The sequence below is a fragment of the Panthera leo genome, chromosome A3 (assembly GCF_018350215.1).
Source record: "Panthera leo isolate Ple1 chromosome A3, P.leo_Ple1_pat1.1, whole genome shotgun sequence".
Taxonomy (NCBI): Eukaryota; Metazoa; Chordata; class Mammalia; order Carnivora; family Felidae; genus Panthera; species Panthera leo.
Window position 1 is genome coordinate 12,466,938 of NC_056681.1, and position 26,832 is coordinate 12,493,769.

Genomic DNA, 26,832 nt, shown 5'->3' on the forward strand with positions numbered 1-26,832 from the left:
TCTCCAGGCCATGAGTTCGAGCCCCATGTTGGGTATAAAGATTACTGCCTAAAAATACAGTCTTTTGAGGTGCCTGGGTGGCTCAGTCAGTTAAGTGTCCAACTTTGGATCAGGTCAGGATTTTGCGACCTGAGTTTGAGTCCCACGTCGGGCTCTGTGCTGACAGCTCAGAGCCTGGAGCCTGCTCCACATTCTGTGTTTCTCCTCTCTCTCTATTCCTTTGTAGATTGTTCCACAAATATTCATCAAAACCTATTTCGACAGACCTACCCACTAGGCTTGCAAGGACAACTGAAAAATTTGGAAGCTATCTCCAAATCCTTCATGTTACCATTTTTTCCATCCCTTTTTGCATGTGGTTCTTTTCACGATCAGACATGCAGAGCACACAAAATGGTGCTGTTACAAAGCTGAGCAGGGCCAGAGCAGGCAGGCTCCGATAGGCCATCCACCCGCCCCACGGGAACCTGCGGGCTCTGGGTCAGCCTCAGCTCATCACGGTCACCCCAGCTTCCTTTGGCCGCAGAAGCAGCGGTCTCCCTGACCTTTGACATTACTGAGTGGGGATAGATGGAGGCGCACTCGGTCCCACTCTGGAGTGACCCAAATCCTTACTGTCATTATTCAGACTCTGCCTTTTACTCGTTGATTTTTGTAAAAGATTTTTTAAAGTTTATGTATTCTGAGAGACAGAATGAGCAGGGGAGGGGCAGAGAAAGAATCCCCAGCAGGCTCTGCACTGTCAGCACAGAGCTTGGCGTGGGGTTTGAACCCACGAACTGTGAGATCATGACATGAGCCTGAACCAAGAGGCAGATGCTTTACTGACTGAGCCACCCAGGCACCTCTGTATCTTGCTTTTTAAATTGTGTATTTTCTCTGGTTGCCAGAAAGGCCTCCCCAAGAACTGGCAGGAGTTTCTCTAGGATTCGGAAGCCCCTTGGGCTTTTGTCGTTCAGTCCAAATACCTGCTGGGGGTCCGTGGCCGGTGTGTGTCCTGTGTATTGCGTGCCCGTGTTCATCGGGCAGATGGTTAGATGGGGGAGACCTGTGCAGACGGTGTGGAAGGGCAGGCCTGGAAGCTCTCCTCTGGGCCGATGTTACGCTCCCGTCTGGTTGGCTCTTTCGTGGACAAAAGCGATGCAAACGTGGAAGGGGGAGTCAGACTCCTCCACCTAAGGAACCAGAAATGTGCAGGCCTTCCCTAGCCTGGGGGAGGGGGACAAGTTGGTTTCTGGCCGTGAGGGAAGGCGGCTGTGCTCATCGCTATACCACCAGTGCCGGCATTTTGGGCCACGTTGAACGGCTAAGTTTGGGGAGTCTGGGCTTGGAGGATTTGTTGGCAAGTCTGTTCTCTGAAAGCCCTAAGGGCTGAGTGGCCCCAGACGTGGCCCAACCTTTGTCACTGCTCTCCTTGGCCGTGTAACATTTTCCAGAGGGCCTGCGTGAGGGAGCAGCGCGGTAGAGGGTAGACTCCCATGTGGACGAGGCTTCTGCGCTGTGAAGAGATCACCTCCTGAAGGACCAAGGTGCTATAACGTAGGTGGACGAATACGTAACGTTTGGCAGAGGAGCTGGTTGGAGGCCTTCTTGGAGGGGGAGGCAGTGTGCTGACCTAGACGGCAGTGTGAGCTGCTACCAAGCACAGGTACTGGCCAGCGGGTCAATCCCAACTCATCCCCTCTTTGCTGAGACCTCAATTTATTTCACCTCTCTGTGCCTCAGTTTCTCTCTCTAAATTAGAAAACGGCTTCTCTTGTGCACTTAAGACAATACACGTAAGTAGCTTCTCAGAGCGCCTGGTGCCGGAAGTACTTTGTAAATACCCTTCTGTTGTTCTTACGGCCCAGAGGAAGCCGTTGCTCCTGGTGTGTCTTCATGGTCCCACCACTCAGGGCAGTGGGTGGAGAGGAATTTGCCCACTTCCTTGCTGGAAATGCTGAGTCTTACTCTTGTTCATTCTGTCCTGTCCAGCTCTCACGGTCGTCCCGCTGGGATGCAGGCCCTCGTCCACTGCAAGTCTCTCAAGAAAAAGTACAGTGACACACTCCACAGGAGCGAGAATTTATGTCTGTCTCCTCTGTAACCGTAGGGAGTGGGTGACTTGTTGGAAGAGGCCCGCTAACGGGGCCTACTTACCTCTGCCTGCCTTTGCTCCAAACTAAAGGTGTTCGTTAATTGCACATCTTGAAATACGATCCCTTCTTACTTTTCAGGCCCTGGAGCTCCAGACAGCATGCACAGCTTTTACCATGTCTGTGTGTCTTCTTGATGGATTCACTTGTACTTGGCTTTATCCTGAATCAGTGTTCACCAACTTAGTTTCTGGTGCAGGAGGTCTAGGACTCAACATTTATTTCTAATAAGGTCCTAGGTGATGCTGTGGTACTGTGAGAAGCACCGTCCTAAGCAATAATATTCCTAGTGATTTGCTCCTAATATAGCACGTATAACCGTAAGTCACAGATGTTCCTTTTGACTGCACCACGACCCCTTCTACTCACGTGGAGAAATGATGCCTTTGAGTTAAAGGGAGGACACCTTTGGCCACACGATTTCAGACGTATCTCCCCTGGCTCTGGAGACTGCTGTTGAAGTTCAGAGCCAGTCTGTCCTTGGGACTAAAGGGAGTTTCCTTCAGGACACTGGCAAGGACTGGATCGGTGGCTCGTGGCAGGAGGGTCAGAGCCAATCGTCAGGTGGTCACATGGTGTGGGGTTTGGAATGCGTCACCTGTGGCAGTTGGCTCAAGTTTGTTGTCCCTGCCCTGCTTCTCCCTGTGAGGGTTTTGTAGCTTCCCTGACGGACCAAGATGCTCAGCAGGCCCATGACTGCGGCTTCTTCCCTCTTTCTGCCCAACAGAAGAGCCTGTCCAGCTTTCGTAGGACACTTAAGCCTGCTCTGTGAGTGGGAGGCCCCGACAGGTGCCAGGCTCTACTTCCTGTTGTCCTGTAGACTTTCTTGGGAGACAGATCGGGACATCTGCTTAGCTGAGGTTTGCTACAGGAACCCAGGCACCTGGGAGCAGTAATCATTTTCTCCTCTAGACTCAAGGGGGCTACTCTAATTCCCTGCAAGGAGATGGGACCCTGTTCCGATGCAGTAAGCCGCTTTTCTCCTAACGTTTCCCACCTAGCTTTGTGACACATCTGAGAAACTTTTCCCTGACCTGCCTTTTGTGGCTTACTCTTCACCTGGACAGTGCTTTCACGATGCCACGTTTTCTGTTTATATCCTCTTAATAGAGAAGGGAGGAAGCCCAGAAATAGGTAAATGACTTCATATAGCTCCTGACTGCCTTCTCCACATATCACGCAGCAACCCCAGTCCAGAAGGGTAGGTGGATAAGGGGAGTTGCCCACCCATGGGCAGGTGTTCCTGTGTATCTGTAGCCAGACCTTCTTAGCTCTTTTAGAGAATCCACTAGAAACTACCTGGAGTTATTTCCAACTGATCCATGAAGCTCCTTTGCCCTACAAAAGAGCAGTCCTAAGAATACCCCAGGGTGGACCCAAGGGTAAGTCCTGCCTTGTGGTCATACATCAGGGCTACCACGTCTCTCCCAACGGGAACAAAAGGGCACATCCAATAACCAAAAACAATCCTAGTATTTATACTTTTAAGGGGTATCTGGGTGGCTCAGTCGGTTAAGCGTCCAACTTCAGCTCAGGTCATGATTTCAGGGCTTGTGAGGTCGGGCTCTATCTACACTGACAGCTTGGAGCCTGCTTCGCATACTGTGTCTCCCTCCCTCTCTGCCTGCCCCTCCCCTGCTCATGTTCTCTCAAAAATAAACAAAAAAACATATATACTTAAGAAGTTATCAGCAGAGTACCTCATTAACCGATTCCCTATTTCTGACTTCTGCCAAGCCCTATGCTGCCTGGGTGTAACTCCCGGTCCCATTCCCATCCAGCTGTGTGACCTGGTACCTTCCTCCACCTCTCAGGAATAAGGATCACAGACCTCTCAGATTTTCAACCAAAGACTCACATCCAGTTCTCAAAAGTTTCCATGGAACACTGGTAGTGGGAGGCTTGACGGGAAGCCGTAGTGATCTGGAGAGCCGCGACAGCCAGTGAGCTGCAAAAAGAGCACCTTGGGGAAGAGTTAAAGAGATGCCATGTGACACACAGAAGGAGAAAAAAGCCAGGATCCAAATATAATACAAGCTAACATGGGACTTGGCTTTCAGCAAGTGACGGGAGTGTGACAGAAAAAAAGCAGTCCATTTGACCTTGATTCTAAGAATGTTCTCTCTTAAAGAATGCAAAAGTCAAGACCCTGAGCCCAGGGAAGAGGAAATGCAGCCTTGACACGCTGCCAGGCCTGGGACTCCGCTCTCTCTCTGCCAACAAGTACTGTTCATCACTTTCTCCCTTTCAAAAGAGACCTACAGATACTGCACAGAATGAAGCGCCCCTCCTGTGACAGCATGAAAGTGAAGGGACAGCAGACACACGAGACACACCTTTCGTCGATGCTGAGGTGTCAAGAGACACTAGCCAAATTTTGAAGATAAAAAGAATCAAAGAATGGCATCACTAAAAACACCCAAAAAGACCCCAGGAGGGTAGAAGAGGGGTCAGCTGGAGTCTTACTTTCCACAGCAGGGAGGTAACAGATGCTGAAGGCTGATGTGTCAGGAGGAGGAGGAACTAGGAGCTACAGGCAGCACAGGCCGAAAGCGGTTTGCCTCCAGGAGTGGAACGTGGAGACTTGTCCTCAGTTAACCTCACATGCACGTCAGTTTCGTTAAAGCCAAACTGGTTATGCTGCACAAGTGGAGAAATGAGATCGCATTCTCACCCATCAAAATAGCAGTGTGAGTTGGGGGTGTGCTCAAAAATTGGCCCCGTTCGCACTGTTAGGAAACAGAGATATAAAGACTGATGTATAAGGAACATTCAGTTCAAGAGTCTATCATTTCCAATGATAGTTGGAAATGTTTTTCAGTAGTTTTTCAGTTTTTCAAAAAGCATATAAAATTATAAATTATCTCAACTTTGGGGGGGTGGGGGGGGGACCAGAATATTTAAAGGCAGGAATATGAAGGATCTTTATATACATTTATAATCAGAAATGTTATTTTTAAAAATCAGGTTGTTAAACGGGAAGATGTGCATAAAGGAACCCATGGGCCCAGCAGGAGACTCTCATGAGGAACTCTGCAATTTAGCTACATTTCCCCCATGTCTCAGACTACCCTGGTCAGAGTGCACGCCTTACCTAGGCCAGGACCTTTCTGGAAAGTCTTCCCACACCCCAGAGCTCCTAAAGTACTGGTAAGATAGGGCAGTGTTCTGCACTGCTCAGTAACAAACACTTCCTCCCAGCTAGGCCCCCTGCTTGTCCTCAACCCCACCATGAACAATTAAGTAGCAGCTTCTATTTATTAGTACTTACTCTATGTTCTCCTCTTTAAGTACGTCGTTATGTCTCCGCACCATCCTGAAAGTGTTTATTACTGTTTTTCAGAAGACTGAGTAATTTGCTCAAAGTCACACAAGTCCGTGGCAGAGTAATTCAAACCAGATTGGCCCTATTTCAAAGTACGAACCCAACTCTTTAAAACCACAAAGAATATGCTTCACCACTGAGGAAGTCACTAAGACCTGTCAGAAACTCATGACAAATCATTTCAAAAATCTTTAAAAGCTAAATAAACCCTCAGATGATGGAATAAGAAACCTCAACAGAATTAACAACTCATGCGAGACTAAGAGAAAGTAAGTACCAGTCTTCCTGTTCAGAAATGATCTTAAAAGGAAACAGTTCACAACCTGATCAGTCCTCCAAGTTTAAGATGCTGTAGTGAGCCCTGGCCGCAGCAGTATGTACTATTCCACGACAGACTCACCAAAAAGAGCCAAAAAGGCGCTCTTGGAGCTTACGTAAGCAGCAAACATAACCATCACCACCGACTGTTTTCCACTCCAGACTGTGTAGTTTAAAAGTAGATCCCAATACTATCTCAATCTCCTTCCGCCGATGACCACTTACATAGTAATATAATTTAATGCTCTGTCACTATGTCAAAACAAAAGTGATTAGATTGGGACAAGAACACTTCAATTAAGCTGGACAATTTCTCAAGCAACACGACAAAAACAACGTGAAGAAAAAGGATTCAAGTCAGGTACCTGAATTTTAAAACAAATCAGTGATCTGTGAAGAATGAGATTCTAGTTTAATCTGCACTACATGGACAACAATTCCAGCATAAATAAACTGTGCCTCTCAGATGAGATAGTCTGCTTACTTCCAAAAAACGAACGGTCACGGAACTTGCCCAGGCAGCCTTGTTTGCTAGCATATACCCATTCCTGTGACTCCCCTAGACCTCAGGTTCTAAGATGCTGTGGTTTGAAAAGTTCTAAGTAACCTCCGATCTGCAAAGAAGACGTGCTTTGAGTAAGAGCAGACTCCCACACTGTCTAGAGTATGGGACAGCCTCGTGAAGCCAGGCAAAGCATTTCTCTCCCATCCAGAGGAAACCATCTGCCTAGAGTTCATGCTGCCGCCTGGGAACAGGTCCAGAAAAGTTCTAATAGATCAGCTCCAAATTTTATTAATGTTCCCTTTTCCCAGGTAAGGAAAAACTAATCTGAGTTTGAATTTGAGTTAAATTCTTCGTTACTAAGTTATCAGCACCAAAAACCTGTCCTTAAGATGTTCTTGGATACATATTTGAGGGGGCTTTTTTTTATTGCTGATTACAGATTTCAAACTTGAAATGTGCATTTCTTGGCAAGTTACACCAGTGATTCTTCACTTACATTTCCAATAAAAGCTTAAGGAAACAGACAAAAATACAAAGGATGAGAGAAACACAAACAGTGATGCCTCAAAACAAAAGGATTTAGTAACAGAAAGAAGTCTCCACGCTCAGTGTCCGTCACAATTTTAAAGTTCTCCCAACAATGCAGATGCTCATCATGATCATGTACTGAACTTATTAATACCTGTCCCTTGAAGCTGCAAACTGGAAAAGTCAGCCACTTACATTTAGGATCATACAAACCACCTAATTTGCTCAGGGTTCAGCTTAAAGCAACATTTAATATTCATTACAAGATGGAATTTGTGACAAGTTCAAAAGGAAAACTTGCTTAAGTGCAGCTGTACTCTGACGTCTACGAAACGTTCCCGGGCTTAGCCAATTTGGAAAATGCAGTTCAAAGCAGTGTCACACTGGCCGCCTGAAGGTATCCTTGGAGATACTGGAGCGCTTCTGCATTGAGGCTGGTGCTCACCATTGACGGAACCTACCAGAGATGGAAAACACACATGCTAGTCGTTGGAGAGCCTAACAAACCAACACAAGCCCTGTCTTCTATGGGAGAACCACCACAGGTTGGGAAAGGCAGTCCGTCACCAAGGGCTCTTACTGGGATTTCTAAGGAGATCAACTGCTTTATGCCTTCAAAGTTGGACAGGTCTCGGGACGCCTAGGTGGCTCAGTCGGTTAAGCGTCTGACTTTGGCTCAGGTCATGATTTCATGTTTTATGTGTTTGAGCCTGGTGTCTGCTTCGAATTGTGTGTCTCTCTCTGCCCCCGCCTCCCCCCAGCTCATTCTCTCCCTCCCTCTCTCAAAAAACCCAAAAAAACAAAAACTGGACAGGTCTCAAAAGCAGATCCACAAGGAATTGCTGCTGTTCAGTGTGGTAGAGGTACTGTGATATTAAAAACTATATATGCATCACGGACCAACAAGGACTTTTTTTTTAACGTTTATTTTTGAGACAGAGACAGAGCATGAATGGGGGAGGGTCAGAGAGAGAGAGACACAGAATCTGAAACAGGCTCCAGGCTCTGAGCTGTCAGCACAGAGCCCGACGCGGGGCTCAAACTCCCAGACCGCAAGATCATGACCTGAGCCGAAGTCGGACGCTTAACCGACTGAGCCACGCAGGCACCCCCAACAAGGACTTTTTTTAAAAGTACATGTGGGTTAAATGACATGTTGCCCAAAGAGAAACAAATGCAACATGATTGGCAGGATGCTGATCATTTCTAAAGGTCAGCACATGATGGTTTGTTATGCTGTTATTTGTTATTCTGTGTGTGTGAAGTTTTCCATAATAACACAATGGAAAACAAAAATTTTATCAGATAATCCAGAAGATTTGGTAAAAGGTGCTAGCTAATGCAACTCCACAGCCATTATTAGGTTTACTCCATGATCCATTCTTTAATTTTTGAGTATGTTGTGTACATATACGTGTGTGTGTGTCTATATGCCTGCAATAAAAGATTATTTGAATCTGGGAAATACACATTTTTCTATCCAAAGAGTTTTAGGGCACCTGGCTGGCTCAGTCAAAAGAACATGTGGTCTTGAGTTGAAGCTCAGGTCAGATAAAGAGATTAAGAAATAATTATTCGCATAAAATCTGTTTCTAGCACATCATTTTACTAAAGAAAATTAAGGCCTAACTATAATTCAGTGGGATGTTTGATCACACTGACCAGTGAAGACATGCACCAGAGTAACTGCTACCTTCTTGGCTTCCCAGAAAAGTCTCCACGACTTAGAGTTCTGTGACAGCAGTCACTTACCCTTCCTGGACAGGCGGTAGACAACTTGTGAAGTGACTGTGCCAGGTGAATTTTGGGGTTATTGACCATTTGACCTACAGGATCGTGCTCTTTTTTCCCGGCAAATGCCAGTTGTGAGAAGGCGGTCTGATACCCTGGTGTATCTTCTATGTCAATAAAATGCTCTTCATCAGGAATGGTATCATCTTCAGGTAACTCAAAAAGGCCAATCAGGGACTGTAATAAAGGAGTCCTGAATTTGAAGAAAGCAAACATGAAAAATTATTGTTTACATCTTCAGAAGTATTTGCTTAAACAGCAATTCTTCAGAGATGCAAAATTAGACCCACAGTCTAAAGAAAAGAACAGTAAGGTAGCTTTGAAATGGAAGAAGAAAAAAAAAAGCCCCAAATCATCAGATCCCTTTCTGGAAGAGGCAGCCGAAGTGAGCCCCAAATGCAGAAAGGAGATGCAAGAGGTCAAGAAAAGCCAGGAATACCAGACACCAACAAGCACAAGCATGCGATGTCTTCTCGTAGCCTATTCAATTTCTCCTTAAAAAGAAAATTTTTTTCAATGTTTATTTTTGAGAGGGAGAGAGACAGAGTGTAAGCAAGGGAAAGGCAGAAAGAGAGGGAAACAGAATCTAAAGCAGGCTCCAGGCTCCAGCTAATAGCACACAGCCTGATGCAGGGCTCGAACCCACCAACTGCAAGATCATGACCTGAGCCGAAATCGGTTGCTTAACTGACTGAGCCACCCACGTGCTCCAATATCTCCTTTTAAAGATTTAAGCCAGTTTGGTTGGGTGTCATGAACAGTCCTAGATACCATGCAGACCAGAGACTTTCACCAGATTCTCAAAGGGACACATGAACCTTCCTCCAGTAAAGTTAAGGAAGCAGGAACAAGAGGTTTCTAGGCCCAGGGGTGCCTAGGTGGCTGTCAGTTGAGCGTCTGGTTCTTGATCTCGCCTCAGGTCATGATCTCATGGTTTGTGGGATTGAGACCCATGTCAGGCTCTGTACTGGCAGTGCGGAGCCTATTGGCGGGGGGAGGGCCGGGGGGGGTCTCTCCCCCCCACTGTCTCTACCCCTTCCCCTGCTTGCTTGCCCTCTCTCTCGCTCCCAAACATTTAAAAAAAAAAAAATTCAAAGTTCCTTCTAGGCCCAGAAGTACCCACATGTCCTGTCTTGGATCTGATGGTTGCTAGTGCAGAACCCGAGATCAGAATCCAATAATCAGCCCTCAAGAAAATAAGCTTATTTGACTTTGTAGTCATAGGAAAGGAAGCTGTAATTTCTAACAACTTTACTTACCATAGCTTGGTATACTCTGTGTCCATCATTGGGGGACATTCTGTTAGTAATTTGGTTATGCCAACTGCACAAATCTTTTTCTCAACATTTCCAGAGACTTTCTGAATTTCAGGAATAATGATTTTTTCCAAAACCATTCCAAACATTCTATTAAAACAAATTTTACATTAGACTATCACTATAATTATACTGTGAAATTCTTAATGTTATTTACACTGACTCCTTAGGAATATAAGAGAATCCAAAATAACAAGTTGGTCAACTGAATGGCAGAGTCCTTGAGATGACAAAACAACAACAAAACCTCAGGCCTCGACTCTGTGGCCAAGTGCCGCCAACAACTTCTGTGAAATACTAACGACAACTGTGCTCAAGGAGAATCTTCATGGCCACTTTTGTCTCATATGCTTTAAAAAAAAAAATTAAGAAATTCTGAAAAATTAGAAAACAGAAAAGCAAAGGAAGGAAGAAAATGAATTACCCATCACCCCGCTATCCGGCAGTAACTACTTTTAACATTTCTGGATTATAAACTTCCCAACCTTCTATGTTTACACACCTGTAATCATGTGAAAGTTGACAGATACATTAAAACAATGATTTGGCCAACAATTCTAATATGTTCTTGCAGACATCTGAAAGTAAAGTTTTTCATGATACTAAATGATGCAAAATCCTCAGTGTATACTCTACCACAAGTATCTGAAGTGGAAATAGTGGGTTATCAAGGATACTGGAAATTTTAGCTCTAGATAAAATAAAAGTGTGCATAGGTTTTCCTCTATAGCAAGATCATACCAGTGTAGGCACCCACTAGCAGTTCATGAAACGGATTTCCTCACAAACCTCTACTGCTGGAAAGCATATTTTCTGGTATGACATCCAAAATAAACTTTAAAGAAATTTTAATTGTAATAAATTGTAATAAATAATAAAAACAAACTTACTTTGGTTGTATACCATCAAATATTTCTTGCAGTGCCAACGCGCCATACTTTATGCAGTACAAATTAATAAAGACTAAGAAGCCTGTTGAAAAGAGATACAGAGTATCAGTACAGAGGCCTCACTGTGCTGAACAAGCAATTCACCCCTGAAGTCCTCCAAGTGAAATATTCATAATCATCAAAACCAATGGCTAACTGTGGCATCAGTACTTGCCTTTATTATACAATTTAACATACAGTACAGACGAAAAATGTTTTGATACCTAATTTTAGAAACTAACCTTTGGAACACAATATATTTGAAAGTGATTTAGTGTTTGGAGAATACAAACATCTTAAAATACTGTATATAGACAGCTTATAACTTGATAAAACATTTATATGTAACCAGAAAGTCTAGGAGTTTTAGCTACTTTCCTTCATTATTTGTGTAGGAATAGCCAAATGATTTTACTTACTCTTGATAAATTTTGTTGTTTTGGAATTCTGAAGTCTTTGGAACAGTAGAATGAAGATCTGCTTCCTATACTGATCAACCGACTCACTAAAGAATTGAATAAAAGAAACAATGTATCAATTCAGCATCTTCTCAGCACCTAACAGTCCTTGAATAATCCTACAGTGATGTTTTATGCTCATACTCACGGAGGCATGTGCTCTATTATACTGTTTAGAAGATAAAAACCTTGGTGGTCATTGGCTTTGGATGCAATTAGCTTCTGGAACACACCTAATAACCCAGGCTACAACAAATTAAATCAAATAATCAGTTAAAGAGACAAGGATTAATTGTTCCAAAAGATACATGTTAAATAGGTGATGTCTTGGAAAAGGGTGCACGCTAGAATAATCAGTGTTTTTGCTTCCGTTCTTACTTCTGAATATCCCATCGCAATAAGCCCTTAAAGTTAAGTACTTGAAATTAACCTACTGGACTCTTTTTATTTTCCAGCATGGAGATAATTAAAGGATACCTTATTACAATAATAAATCTACATTAATATTTTCTACTACTCCTTTCCTCACTGTTGTATTTATTTTAAATCAAGAAGTAAAAAAAAAAACCTACCATCCTCAGTTTCTCTCAGCTACCTCAGAAACTTACATCAAAATAAATTCACTCACAATTTTGTCAGCCGCAGCACTTGCTATGGTGTTGGAACCGCGTTCTAAGAATGCTTGGAGAAGCCTCACTAGAGCAGGAATGTTTCCTGTTCTTTCCCAAAGCACTGGCTGAAGGAGATGAGGAAATAAGGCCATATAGGAAGATGGGATGTCATTTTTGTGTGTTTCCAGAAGCAAAGACATCACTTGAAAGACGTATGGAATAAATTCTGTTGAAGAAAGTAAACACAGAGCTGTCAGATTCGAAAGTAATAGCTCCCATACAAAAGGCGCACACCTCTTGGCAGGCTGCATTCTATTAACCCCTTTAATAGCTGTATTCAGGGGCGCCTGGGTGGTTCAGTCAGGTGAGCATCCGACTTCAGCTCAAGTCATGATCTCATGGTTTGTGGGTTCAAGCCCTCCATTGGGCTCTGCTGACAGCTCAGAGCCTGGAGCCTGCTTTGAATTTTGTGTCTCCCTATGTCTCTGCCCACTCTACCCCCACCGATTGCGCTTTCAAAAATAAACATTAAAAATCTTTTTAAAAAAATAGTTGTATTCGGTAATGAAGAAAGTAACTTCCTTTAACTTACCTTGAACATCATTTTGTAAAATTTCAGTAAACACGAGAAACAAAGCTTCCTCAAAATTTACAACAGCAGCAGGGTTAGCTTTGCAAGTTATTCTTATGGATAAACATATTGCTTCAAACATGTAGTGATTGAAGTGAGGTTTGCTTGGGTTCTGAAATTAAAAACGAAAGATTACTGACTATATTAAATATCTAAAATAAAACACACCTACCCTTTCTAGAACATGGTAAAAGGCCATCTTTTTAAAAAAATCAGTATTAAAGCATTGATTACACTTGCCTGCATATATGCTGAAGTTTTATAATAACTTTAAAATTCAGAAAATATTGCCTTTTTCCTCGGAATTAAAACTTACTGTTTTTTTATTTGAGACACAGAGGGAGAGAGACCGAGCACAGGAGGGGCAGAGAGAGAGAGGGAGACACAGAATCCGAAGAAAGCTCCAGGCTCTGAGCTGTCAGCACACAGCCTGACGAGGAGCTCGAACTTGCAAACCGCGCAGTCATGACCCGAGCTGAAGTTGGACGCTCAGCCGGCTGAGCCACCCAAGCACCCCACTTCAACTTTTTTTTGTAATGGGCAAAATCCACCACGAAAAATACCTCTGAGTCACAGAGAGATTACTACACAAGCATCAGCTCCCAGGGCTGTAAGGAACTTGTCTAAAACCCATGCGCTCTAGAGCCGTCACTATAAACAGTGGTGGAAGAAGCAAGCAGGGACATGTTAAGTCCTGGCTATGCCACTAGCCTTGTGTGGGACGCCTTAGGCAAACCTTAACTTCTATGGGCCTCAATGTCTATATCTACAGAGTGACAATCCTTTTTAATTTTTTTTTGATGCTTATTTTTGAGAGAGAGTGAGCGAGCGAGGGTGGGGCAGAGAGAGAGGGAGACACAGAATCCAAAGCAGGCTCCAGGCTCTGAGCTGTCAGCACAGAGCCTGACGTGGGGCTTGAACTCATGACTGCAAGATCATGACCTGAGCTGAAGGCGGACACTTAACCGATTGAGCAACTAGGCACCCCTGAGTGACAATCCTATCAGTGGTTTTCAATGTTTTTTAAAGGAACATAACCCTGTTTTCCTTCAAACGAAATCCTTCTTGAAAGGCTACCACAGAAAGTAGATGAACGCAGGAGATGGTTGCCGGAGGCCCCAATATGTCTTCTATCTTAATCCTCCAAGGCCCAAAGCAGTCCAACACCCTTACCCAGAACCCAGTGAGAAAATGATCCTTCTCCAAAGTCCTTGTAACAGTTCCAAGAATTTATCTCCTTTCTATAGAGTAATTAGGAACAGGCATCTCAAAAGGAGTTTTGGCAGCCTTAAAAGGACTTTTATTTTCTAAAACTTAGTGTCAACAAATAGGAATCAAATTATCTATAAAATTTTTAATCAAAGGAATGAAATTTACTTGGAGGAAATAAGAATAAAGAGGACCAGGGGTGCCGGGGTGGCTTAGTTGATTAAGTGCCAGACTTTAGCTCAGGTCACGATCTCGCAGTCTGTGAGTTCGAGCCCCATGTGGGGCTCTGTGCTGATGGCTCAGAGCCTGGAGCCTGCTTCAGATTCTGTGTCTCCATCTCTCTCTGCCCCTCCCCTGCTCATGCTCGGTCTCTCTCAAAAATAAACATTTTTTAAAAATTAAAAAAAAAAAAGAATAAAGACCAGACACAAAGGTCTGCACCGTTTTACAGAAGTCTAAGTAAGTAGCCTTTGTGTCCACTTGGCACAAAGTCTGCTTTCCTCCATCTAAGATCAGTCATCTTACTTTTTCAATTTTATTTAATAAAACGTTACTTTTTTAATTTTTTTTTTAATGTTTATTTTTGAGAGAGACAGAGACAGAATGCGAGTGGGTTAGGGGCAGAGAGAGAGAGAGGGAGACACAGAATCCGGAGCAGGCTCCAGGCTCTGAGCTGTCAGCACAGAGCCCAACACGGGGCTCAAACTTACGAGCTGTGAGATCATGACCTGAACCGAAGTTGGACGCTCAACCGACTGAGCCACCCAGGTGCCCCAATGAAACGTTACTTTTAAAGTGAGAATAAATCAAATGAAACATTTTCAAGTTACTGGGCCTGCACTTAAAGGCGAGTGCTGCTAGGTCTCCAATCTAGTGACTCTCCACACTTCTCATATGTGTATTAATTGTTGGTCAGGAAGAATTCAGGGAACTTTTCCTATGCCCAGTCTATTGCCAGGGAATTCTGAGGCTCAAATAGTTTGAAGCGTAAGTTAAAAAGCAACTGCACTTTTAAAACTGATCTTGTTACCTTACTAACAGCTAATAGCTTCTGTGTAAGCTGAGTGATGAGGGTGGGGATGTAGGGGATTATGGCTTCTTGTAGGAGGGAAAAACTTCTCATGATAGCTGTAAAATATAAAAACAGCAAAAGTAAATAGTTAAACTTCAGAATAAAATCGTGATTAAGGAAAAAAAGTCCACTGATTCATCACCAAAACTTTAAGACCCTTAAGTAACCCCCAGATAGCTCTCTATATTTCAAAATAATCTAACTTTCCTTTCATCTTAAAATTAGGCCAGGGATTGACAACAAAATCTAGCGTGCTAGGAAATATTACTTTCAGAAGGCCTAAGGCTTAAAAGAATTAAAAAAGGGACAAGAAAAAGTAGTACGTGACTGAAGAGGCAGACACAGAGCAGGAAAAAGGGTAGAATGACTGGGGGAGGGGGCGGGGAGGAACGACAGTAGCTGGAAGGGAGTGCAGTTTCCAGTGTCTTTCACTTAGAAATCAGTGGCAGGAAATGTTTAGCCCTAGCCTAATGGACACATCACAGCCCACCAAAAACTGAGAGAAGGCCATCTGCCCATCTCCCCACAAAAAGAGAGATTAGGAGCCTAAAAAAAATCTAAAAATACATGTAAAGCTATGGAGGTTCCATACTGCAAGAATACAGCCCACTAATAAATGCCTAAAAACATTTTGCACAGATTACTAAGCTTAAAATATAAATAACTGTTTCTGCATGAGTAAAATAGATGTTTACTAAGTACAGCCACTACTACATGCCAAGCAAGAGAGCACAAAAAGTCATCATCTCATCTCCTCAACTTTGTGGATGCTTCTCCTACCTGAAGCAGACTCACCTCCAGCTAGCTAACCACTGCTTATCCCTCACTTCCTAGAGAAAGCTTTTCCTGAGCTCAGTTTAAGGGGCTTAGAGGATGGATCGGTTCCCCTCCTCTGGGCTGGCAGAGTCCATTCAGTCATTCATCCAACAATATTCATTGAGAAGGTATTACATACAGGTGCTCCTTGTATAGTCCAGGAACACAGTAATGGGACCACATGCCAGTTAACCTCACAGAAATGGACGTTAAACAACAGTAATCACACATCACTGTTGGGAAAAGAACGATAGTGAAAACACACACGGATACACACCTATCCACGTACATAAACACACGTGTACACACCAACACACAACACATGCCAGGGGCCCTGATTGGCCACGAGGGACGGTTTGTTTGAAAAACATCTATGAGTCAGACACAGCTAGGCTCTTGGAACATGACAGTGAATAAGACTGAAATTGCCCCTCAAGTCAGAGCTGTCCGCACGACGCTCTCCTAATGTAGCACCGGGCAGATGGTTTATAGCTGCCTGTGTCCTCAGCAGTAGCTCTATGAAGGCGGATCTGTGTGGAGTCTCTCAAGGGCATCCAGGTTGCACAGCAAAGATGTAACCTAGCATGCCACCAAGAAATGTCTGATCTGAGCTCTGCCCCCAAATTCAATCTAGGTAAAGAAGAAGGGAGTTTGCTACTTTTTAACAAGAGGAGTATCCACATCAAACTAGGGTAGACTTTTTTTCTGAAAACACTTGTTTTAATATAATAGTAAACCAAACATTTTCCACGTAAAGATATCTAAACCTACCGACTTCATAGCCAACGGTATCTGGTTCATGGACTATGAAACCTGAAGTACAACTCAGTATTTACCCCTGTAATCGGAGACGGGATTCTTATAGTCTGTACACCAGGGGAACGGCCTACCTTTCATAATATATTCATTTTCTGAAGAGCCAGGAAGTGTGAGAGCTTTGAAAAGGTTTGTTAGCAGAATCTCAACAAACGGTGCGATTTCTGCGGCTGTAAAGCTATAGATGAAAAAACAGCTTTCAGTCACTGCCAACTCTTGAGCTTGTCACTCTGGAATACCCTTGGCAACCACTAAATCACACTTCTTGGCATAAGAGTAAGCCATCTCCCACCACTGATAATCATCTGACAGCTTAGGAAAGTAACTATTTACATGTGTTCATGTTAAGTTCCTAAAAAGGGCACATCTGTGATCAAACACAAACCAAAAGCCAGGCAAACCCGACATCATCTAAAGCCATTCAGGTCGTCCTTGGTTCCTATCCATCACTGTCGAGAACAGTACTCAGACTCTCAGGGTCTCAGTCATTTGTTTTTCCCGGAGGTGGAACAGATTCATAACTTCTGCATGAATTCCGGGCCTGAAGACAGGTACTGGTCTGACTCACCTCAGAGGATGTCCTTTCAACCCTTAATTGGTCACTGAGAAGATCTGTACTTCAAGCTCTTGATGAAGAAAAGAACCTAGAATTGTTTTCCACCTCTCAGCCAAAGCTCAGTTTCAAGAAATAACACTGGTGGATAATGGCCTGAAAGATCTGCAGACCGTCCATCCCTCTACATTTATCCTCGATCAGGCCAGAAGAGCTACCACCTAGGTAGCTTTCACTCAGCTATGTCAAATCTCCGCAATGAGTAATAATACAAAAACACCAGGTAAAAACAACACTGTCGCATGACGGTGCTAAGACCACTCCCTTAATGAAGGCCCATTTCTGAGATGCCTTCTGAGGAACTGTTTTAAATTTAATCTCAAGGACACCGAAAATTTTAACTGACCAAGTTCCTCTCTTTGCCTTGGTTTGCCAGAAGACAGCACATAAATTTCAGGAGCTTCCTTAATTCCTGTATAGGATCCTCTGACACCTATTTCTTTTTAGTAACCTTACCCCGTTATTTCCCTTTGCTCCGATTTCCTGTTTAACTTTTTGCCATTATGTATCTTCGTAGCATACTGCTTCATCCTTCTAGACTGACACACAGTATAAATAAATGAAGAAAAAGTACACATTTATTTTTCAAACTACTAATGAAATTATGAATATAGTCAAAGAGATCTCTGACAGCACAGAACAGTTCCCACCCCAACCTGAAAAAATAAAAATTGCTTAGAATCAAATACTTACAGAGTGGCGTTGTTAGGTCCTCTCATAGTAAACAGCCTCTCAAGTGCATGTGCCGCGTAAGTATGGACAACAATGCTTTCAGCCTGAAGGTGATTAATCAAGAGAGGAATAGAGACTAAAAGATGCTCTTTCGGTACCTGAAAAACACAGTAACGTGCAAGCTTTAACTCAATGGTGCTACCTTAGAGTAAAAGACAACTGGAATAGAAGGGCTTGACGATTCTAGAAAGTGTTTTTTCAGCTGTTACAATGGGAGATGATACGGTTGAGAAATTAAAACTTCTATCTCCACGTAATGATTCAATTCATGTTAACTTTTCTTATTCTCCTTCTCTGAGCATTAAACTACGGTTGGAGTAAAATCTACGGTTGGAGTAAAATCTACGGTTGGATAAAAAAAGAAGCACACCATAAAATAATATGGATGAGCACACTAATTTCATTACTACTAAGAATTATACTTTTCACTAGCAGGTAATTCTTGGAAAAGTTATTCAAGCTCTTTGTGCTTCATTTTTTCTTCTAAAAAAAGAGGTGGGGGCAAAGATAAGAATACTAATTTTCATTAGAAGCCTCTAAAAATTTAGAATACCCATTCATTACTATTTAAAATAGAACAGCTTCACAAGGTTGCATGTAACCCTGGTAACTACCTGCCAAAGACATAAAAATTATAAATCAGGAAATTAAAGAATCATCCATAGGAAATAAACTGTGGCATATTCTTATGATGGGATACTACACAACTATTAAAAAATGAACTACGTCTACTAAAATGAGTAACTCTCAAAAACAATGTTAAGCACACACAAAAAAAACAAGATGTGTAGACCAAACCTACAGCATATCATTTATACAAATAAAATTTTAAGCCTATAAAATACTACAGAGTTTTTGTGGAAACAAGTTATGTAGTAAAACCATAAACACACGAGAATGCAATTGGCCAAAAATACAATGTGAGAAACTCCACAAGACAAATGACTGGTTTCTCCAAGAACTAATAGTCACAAGAAAGGGGAAGGAGGACCTCTCTGTCCTCCTTTGTGCTTCATTTTTTCTCTGTTGTAAAATAAGAGACAATCAACCATAAGCAATGTGTGTACCTTGTTTGGATCCCAATTTTTATTAAAATCACTATATAATGATATTTTTGAGACAAAGGAGAAAAATAAGCATGGTGTGGATCCTAAGTTCTTAAGAAGTTATTGTTAATTCTGTTTGATGTGGATGTCAAGTATGACTGCACGGTAGGGAGAGAAGCTGGTATACAATAAAACTCTTAAGAGATTAACTGGTATAAAACATATAATTCAAAAGCTACTTACTTGATTCCTAAAAATCATTATGTATTTGATACCATCAGCTTTAAGGACAGGAAATTCATTCACTATTAAAAAAATAAAGCCATAGTTATTTAAGTGCTAAAGACCACTACTCCCAAATTGGTGACATTGGATCTTTGAAACAGTTTGGTAACCAAAATGTCAAGTAATTGAAACTTAGTTAATTACATAAAGATCTACTATGTAGTTATTAGTAAGATTATGAGTAATTTTATTTTTTCCCCTTGTTAAGTTTCATTACAAATGAACATGTACTACTTACATAACTGAAGGACCACAAACTAATGACCATGTATCAACTTCTTCCTAGAAAGGAAGCTATTCTGAATCAAGAGTATGTGTCTCTGGATAGAATTTGCTTTAATATTTGTGCTACCGAAGTGAGCAATGGCTGGGATTTGCTTTAAACTACTCTAATTATGGGAAAATAAATTTGTAAAAAAGATAGAATATTGGTCAATTATTAAAAATTCTTGAATCTATCCAGATTCAAGGTACATTAAAATATTCTCCCTTTTAGTGTATTTAAAAATCCATACAAAAATTTTTTTCTTTCTTTATTTTTAATATTTATTTTAAGAGAGAGAGAGAAAGAGAGAGAGAATTCCAAGGAGGCTCCATGCTGTCAACACAGAGTCCAATGCTGGCCTTGATTCCATAAGACTTGAGCTGAAATCAACAGTCAGACACTTAATCGACTGAGCCACCCAGGTACCCCCAAGAGTTTTTTAAAAAGGGATTAAAAAAAAGGGGGGTGGGAAATACATAAGGTATCTTAATCAACATACTTTCGTAAACATAGAAAATTATCCTTAAGACTTACCCAGTTTCAAGTACTTTAAATTTGCTTCAATTTTTAAGATTTCAGTTTTTATTTTTTTCTGCCATTAAATATAAAAATATTTTTAAAAATTTTAAAATTCATTGTCAGTTGGCTAACATACAGTGTAAAGTGTGTTCTTGGTTTTTGAAGTAGATTCCCGTGCTTCATCACTTATACACAACACCCAGTGCTCATCCCAACAAGTGCCCTCCTCAATGCTCAACACCCATTTTCCCCTCTCCTGCCCGCCCTCCCCTCCCCCATCCACCCTCAGTTTGTTCTCTGTATTTAAGAGTCTCTTCTGGTTTGCCTCCCTCCCTCTCTGTAACTATTTTTTTTTCCCCTTCCCTTGGGGAAGACGATGGGGGCATGGTCTTCTATTAAGTTTCTCAAGGTCAACATATGAGTAGGATTTCGGTTTTTAAATAAGAAGGAAAAGAAAACTAAAGTATAATTCCTATAGGAATTTGTAGCTGAGCTACAAATTTAGTTTTAGTTGTTCCCATTTTCCTTCTACACAAGCAACATCTTCTTTAGACTGTTCATTTCAACTGGGCAAGATCTGGGGAAACCATTTGAGATTTTATTCAGTAAAAGAAGTAACTGCAACAAGGATAGGAGCCATTTTTTTGAGTGTCATGGTGATGCAGAATCCGTTATGACTTTTGCCATAATGTTAGTTATTTTGCAGTATAAAATAACAAGCAGGGGTGCCTGGCCTGGCTCAGTTGGTAACAGCACGTGAATCTTGATCTCAGGGGATCATGAGTTCAACTCCCACATTGGGTGTAGAGATTACTTTACATACATACATACGTACATACCATTGCAAGTAAAAAGTGTTGTAAGCTGTATAAAAAACATTTTTAACAGGGGAGCCTAGGTGGCTCAGTCAGTTAAGGGTCCCAAATCTTGATTTCAACTCTGGTCTGGACTCCATGGGGTTCATGGGATTGAGTCCTACATTGGGCTCTGCACTAATAGCGTGGAGCCTGCTTGGGATTCTCTCTCTCCCTCTCTCTCAAAATATATTAACCGCCCCCCCCCCCCCAACTCACCGTTAGCTGATTTTAAATCGGGGAGAATGTGATTCACAAAGAACTCAGTCAGGTTTACAAGTTCATTTGCTTGTGTAATTCCATGCTGAAAAACAAATTTTTAATATGGTAAAATAAAATGAAATACTTCTATCTATCTAACACATAGGAAATTTAGGCAACTTTTAAAAAACAGGTTAAAAATGAAGATGAACACTTCAAATCACAACTGCTTAAATATATTAAAAAAAACACAAGACTTTTTTAATAAACAAGAAAGAAGCGTCCCTAAATTAAAGAACAGCTAAATTTAAATTTAGCACATTTTATACACCAAGTCTCAGTGAAGGGAATCCATCAGTTTTTGTCCAGGAGAAAATGAAGTGCTTCATACATCAATGTCAACTCATCGTTGGAGACTATATGATTCTCATCAGAACAACAGGTTACCTAGCAGAGTAGGCTGCATCATTAGAAATCTATTACTTCTTTCTGATTTCTGTGGTTACCACCAAGACTATTTAAAAAAATTTTTTTAACGTTTATTCATTTTTGAGAGACAGAGTGCGAGCAGGAGAGGAGCAGAGACAAAGAAAGAGAGAGCGAGAGGGGGAGGGGGAGGGGGAGGGGGAGAGGGAGAGAGAGAGACAGAGACAGAGAGAGAATCCGAAGTAGGCTCCAGGCTCAGAGCTGTCAGCACAGAGCCTGACGCAGGCCTCGAACTCACTGACCTGATCATGACCTAAGCTGAAGTCGGATGCTTAACCAACTGACCCACCCAGGCGCCCCACCAGCAAGTCTATTTTAGAAACAAAACTACATTGAAGATTCACCTTCTGTGTTTGGGCTTTTGATGCCAACGATGTCACGAGGTAAATGGCTGCATCTTTGTGTTTCCAGTTGACAGATGGATTTTTTGCATATTCCTGCAGCATGGAATTAACATAACCAGAGAAGATTCCTGTCACGGGTCCCTCAAAAAACTTGCACAATCCTCGTACTAGATCACAAGCAGCCCTGCGTCTAGTATCAATATCTATAAAATCAAAGGGAAATATATCACAGGATAAAGAAACCACCAACTGATCAAGATTATAAGGCAAAAAATTGCCATTTGATAGCTACCAACAACATAAATAATGAAAAAGACCATTATTTTATTCACAAGACACACAAAAATGGGAATGAAACTAAAAAGATTATCGTAGTAGTTACACACTAATAAGTATGTAAGAGACAGAGGACTTTCAATGCTGGACACTTGGATAGAACTCAGACGAGAGCTGCTCTTAAAGGTGTACAAATTAAAGGAGGAAAGGCAGTTGAGACAACACACTTACTCTGACTCCTCCTCCTCCCCATGGTGACAAGAACTACTTTAAAAGTGCCTTGCTATCAGACTAACAGTTAAAAACCAAAATACATACCAGATCCTTCCAAATCTCTCCTTATGTACTCCTCAGAATTATCTTCAAAGGCTTCTTCATCGGCAGCTACAAAGAGAGATGGCATTTCAAACAACCCCTCAAAAGACATGACAAGCCACTGTACTTTCATAAATGAGTACACAGAAGAGTATGTAGACGTGCCATGTTTTATAGCAAAGTGTTCCTAACAAATGACAACTTCGTGTATTCTTTTTTAAAAAATGCTTATTCATTTTGAGAGAGTGAGAGCAAGAGCAAGACAGAGCATGGGCGTGTGAGCTGGGGAGGGACAGAGAGAATCCCAAGCAGGATCCACACTGTCAGCGCAAGGCCCAACACGGGACTTGATCTCACAACCGTGAGATCATAACCTGAACTGAAATCAAGAGCTGGAAGCTAAACTGAGCCACCCAAGCTTATATATATTTCATTTAATCATTACTTAGAGCACAAATGCCACCCTGAGAGGTTAAGTATAGGTAATTCACACAGCTCACCTGTTCTAATGTGATAGTGTCCCCAGAACGGGACTTTAACCACCAACATCAAAAAGATGACTGCTGGGGCCCAAGCTAGGGATGCCAACTTTTTATTCTGCTAAATAAGGACATTAAAAAACCAAACAGCCTAACAAATATAACCACCATTATTTCATAGAAGTCATTTCCACACCAAAAAAAGTAGGATGGACAATATCAGAATAAAGATCTGTCCTTTATAGTTTCATGAAAAAAAACACAAAAGGAAATAAAGCCTTACATGATATTGTCCTTTATTCCTTTTAGTTCCTGATAATTTGAGAACCACTGATCTAATGAATACTTTAACATAAAACACAATTCCTTCCATATTTACTACCTGTCCTTCTCAGCTCTAAGAAGGAGAGACAATTTGTACACTAATACTCTTAAGATTCTCTTAACCTTAATTACAAACTGGGTGGGCTTCAGCTCTGTATTTACAGGTTATCAATCACTTCCGCTCTCAACTACACTGTTTGAAAACTGCTATCTGCCTTGGTGAAACACTAACTCAAACAACACCATCCTGGATGGTTTACTTTCTTATCCATGGAATAGGAATTTTTTTAGTCTTATTCAAGATTTCTGTGAAAAACCCTCCACAGTGTAAAACAAACCTCACCACAGTGATACAAATGTCTTTTATTTTTAATATTTATTTTTTAATGTTTTATTCTTTTTTTTTTGACACACACACACACACACACACACACACACACACACACACACACACACACACAGTGTGAGCGGGGGAGAGGCAGAGAGAGAGGGAGACACAGAATCAGAAGCAGCCTCTAGGCTCTGAGCTGTCAGCACGGCGCCCCACACAGGGCTCAAACCCACGAACTGTGAGATCACAACCTGAACCAAAGTCGGACACTTAACCGACTGAGCCACCCAGGACCCCCCCCCATCACAAATGTCTTTTAAACTACACTTTGTCTTGGTGTAAAAAATAGGCAGTAAGTGGGGGAACCCCAGTGGCTCAGTCGGTTAAGCATCTGACTCTTGGTTTCAGCTCATGTGATGATCTCACGAGATCAAAACCTGGCATCGGTCTCCTCGCTGACAGTGTGAAGCCAGCTTGGGATTCTCTCAAAATACATAAACATTTTTTTCAGAAATAGGCAGTTAAGTGACCTGTAGAAGTTTTAATTAGCAATAAAAAAAGAATCAGACTGGCTTCCTGGGTGGCTCAGTTGATTCAGCGTCCAATTCTTGTTCAGCTCAGGATTCTCTCTCTCCTTCTCCTGCCCCTCCCCTGCTAGTGTGGCATGTGAGCTCTCTCTAAAAATAAGTAAGTTAAACTTAAAAAAACTAGGGCGCCTGAGTGGCTCAGTTGGCTAAGTGTCTGACTTTGGCTTAGGTCATAATCTTGTGGTTCATGGGTTCGAGCCCCCACATCAGGCTCTCTGGTGTCAGAGCAAAGCCAGCTTTAGATCCTTTGTCTTCCTCTACCCCTCCCCCACCTGCACGTGTGTATACTCTCACTCTCGCAAAAATAAACATTTAAAAAAAAATTAGACTCAACGTATTATATAAAAAGCAGCAGGGAACAGACTTACTAAACTTATACTAACATACTCTTTAAAAAAACAAGCTTTTAATCTTCTGAAAAGGGTTCAGACTTTGCCATAATTACCTCTAAATTCCATGTTAGGCACGATAACCTTTTCACAGATACTTGTCAGCGTGTTCTGGTCCTCAAACAGATTCTTATAGTGAGGTCTCTCACAAACTGAAGCCAGAAACTGAATTGCATTACTTACTAACTGGGAAAAAACAAAAACAAAAACACAAAAACAGGCATATTTTTAAGAGCAAAACTAAATCATTTACTTCTTGGGGGAGGTAGGGAGGGAATGTCTTAATTATCTGTCTCTCCACCATCATCTTACCAAGTCATATTTAACCTCTTGACCTGTTGTAACCAGTAAATTCCAGATGGCTGTGACAAAGCGAGGCAGGTACCGCTGAAATTCCTCATCATACTTTTGTGCATAGAGCGCAGCATTATCACAGATCTGGGATTTTAAGAGCTCCAACAAGCCGGCTTCCTCTTCATCCTCATATAAGAGAAAACAGAAAACTCAAACATACACGTATAATGTTATCATACATAGAGAATAGCTGTAACTCCTGAAACAAACTCCTTAAAAATGGAATCCAAAGCCTAGTGTTACAAATGGCATTGATGCCACTATCAATTTCTTCATTTAGTCTTTCAAATACAGAACAAATGAAATACTTCTCATTTATTAATCAGTGAGAGTAATTTCAAGTTTTCAAGTTAAAAAGACTTTTCTTCAGGTTGTTGAATTATAAAATATTTACATGTTAAAGTGAAAATAATGTATTCCTACAGAAATCTAAATGATAAAGGCCATATCACACTTTCCTTTGCAACATGGTCAGGTGTCTTGCTATCTCCTCCCAAAAGGCTGTCACTTCAAATATGTAAGATAATGCTGTAAGATTCTCACCAACAATACTCTGGTTATAAAGTATTAAACAGCAAACTAATTCAGAGGTCAAACTACGGTCTGCAGGCCTGCTGCCTATTTTTGTAAGTAAAGTTCTACTGAAATACAGCCTTGCTCATTCCTTCTTTACATTTATATAATTTATAGTATTGCCTATGGCTGCTTTCAACTCCAAATGGAGGGCTGAGTAGTTGGGACAGAGACTATACAGCCCACAAAGCCAAAAATATTTACTACCTGAACCTTTACAGGAAAAGTTTGCCAACCCCAATCTAAACCATGACAGTCATTTATATGATGCTCTCTACTGTAACAGCAATCCATAAACACCTTTTAAACTGTACCATATGACAAAGAATTCAAATTTAGAAGAGATAAAAAGAACTCCCTAACAGGTGGCTCCTCAAGGCATAAACATAAGGAATGTTACATAGTAAGAGGACATAAGGTATAGCTGGTTAAACGGGCTAAGAGCTCCCTGTAAGAATCCTAGGTGAAAATCTTCCTTTAAAGTGTGAAGACGAGCTTTGTTTTTCTGAAGGCATTGTTTTTATTTCACTGGACTGAAAGAATTATGTCATAGGAGCCATAGCTTTTTTTGTTGCTTTAGTCGGTAAATCTCAGAGAAAATTTGCTATACACCCACTGAAACAATTCTCTCTGCACCCCACTGCCCAAAATTGATTTGAATCACCTATTCTAATTTTATCTGAAATTGAAGCATTCTCAGTATTTTACTTTTTATGTTTTTTATTTCTTGGGAAAGAGGTAGATCACGAATCTATTAATAAACAAACAAATGAGCAACACAAAGTAAGTGCCCTATGTTGGAAAGTATGCATTATTACAAACCCCAGACCAGAAACTGTAATGCATTACAAACCTTCATAATGTCCCCATTTTCCCATGCTGCGGATGCTTTTTAAAAAGAGGCTATTGTTGCAAAGGTTTATGTTTTCTTAGTATCTTCAGTGACGGTTTTGTATTTCATAAAATGGTCATAGTGTGAATACTCTGAGGCTTTCCTTTTAATAATGTAATGATATAGCCTTCTCTATAAATCGTGGACCTACCTACACCAGGCCCACAAGAAGAGTAATTCTGTATGTTACAAATAACCAAACATGGAACATCCCACATAATTAAATATTACTTGCATTCTTGAGTTCTACCTATCAACAGTGCAAGAGTAAAAAAAATTTTAGGATCCAGAATTTAAATGTTCAGTAAAACAGGAGACTTTTGATCTCTGGGTCTTGAGTTCGAGCCCTATGTTGGGCACAATTTACTTAAAAAATAAAGTAAATGTGGGGCGCCTGGGTGGCTCAGTTGGTTAAGCGGCCGACTTCGGCTCAGGTCATGATCTCGTGGTCCGTGAGTTTAAGCCCCGCGTCGGGCTCTATGCTGACCGCTCAGAGCCTGGAGCCTG

General features: G+C 41.6%; 1 protein-coding gene across 3 annotated transcripts in view; it reads right to left on the reverse strand.

The window, feature by feature from the left end:
• Positions 1-6,587: 6,587 nt before the first annotated feature.
• The window catches only part of CSE1L (chromosome segregation 1 like), a 45,099-nt gene continuing 24,854 nt past the window's right edge, over positions 6,588-26,832 (reverse strand). For all 3 annotated transcript variants that reach the window (XM_042930727.1, XM_042930728.1, XM_042930729.1), the window contains exons 9-25: positions 24,819-24,986; positions 24,563-24,692; positions 22,400-22,465; positions 21,806-22,008; positions 20,994-21,078; positions 19,095-19,156; positions 17,767-17,903; positions 16,535-16,638; positions 14,787-14,884; positions 12,509-12,659; positions 11,934-12,142; positions 11,454-11,551; positions 11,267-11,352; positions 10,809-10,890; positions 9,862-10,008; positions 8,564-8,795; positions 6,588-7,268 (exon numbers count right to left, since the gene is read on the reverse strand). In XM_042930727.1, coding sequence (XP_042786661.1) covers positions 7,179-7,268; positions 8,564-8,795; positions 9,862-10,008; positions 10,809-10,890; positions 11,267-11,352; positions 11,454-11,551; positions 11,934-12,142; positions 12,509-12,659; positions 14,787-14,884; positions 16,535-16,638; positions 17,767-17,903; positions 19,095-19,156; positions 20,994-21,078; positions 21,806-22,008; positions 22,400-22,465; positions 24,563-24,692; positions 24,819-24,986 — 2,148 coding nt within the window. In that variant the 3' untranslated portion in view covers positions 6,588-7,178. The remainder of the gene's footprint in view (positions 7,269-8,563; positions 8,796-9,861; positions 10,009-10,808; positions 10,891-11,266; positions 11,353-11,453; positions 11,552-11,933; positions 12,143-12,508; positions 12,660-14,786; positions 14,885-16,534; positions 16,639-17,766; positions 17,904-19,094; positions 19,157-20,993; positions 21,079-21,805; positions 22,009-22,399; positions 22,466-24,562; positions 24,693-24,818; positions 24,987-26,832) is intronic.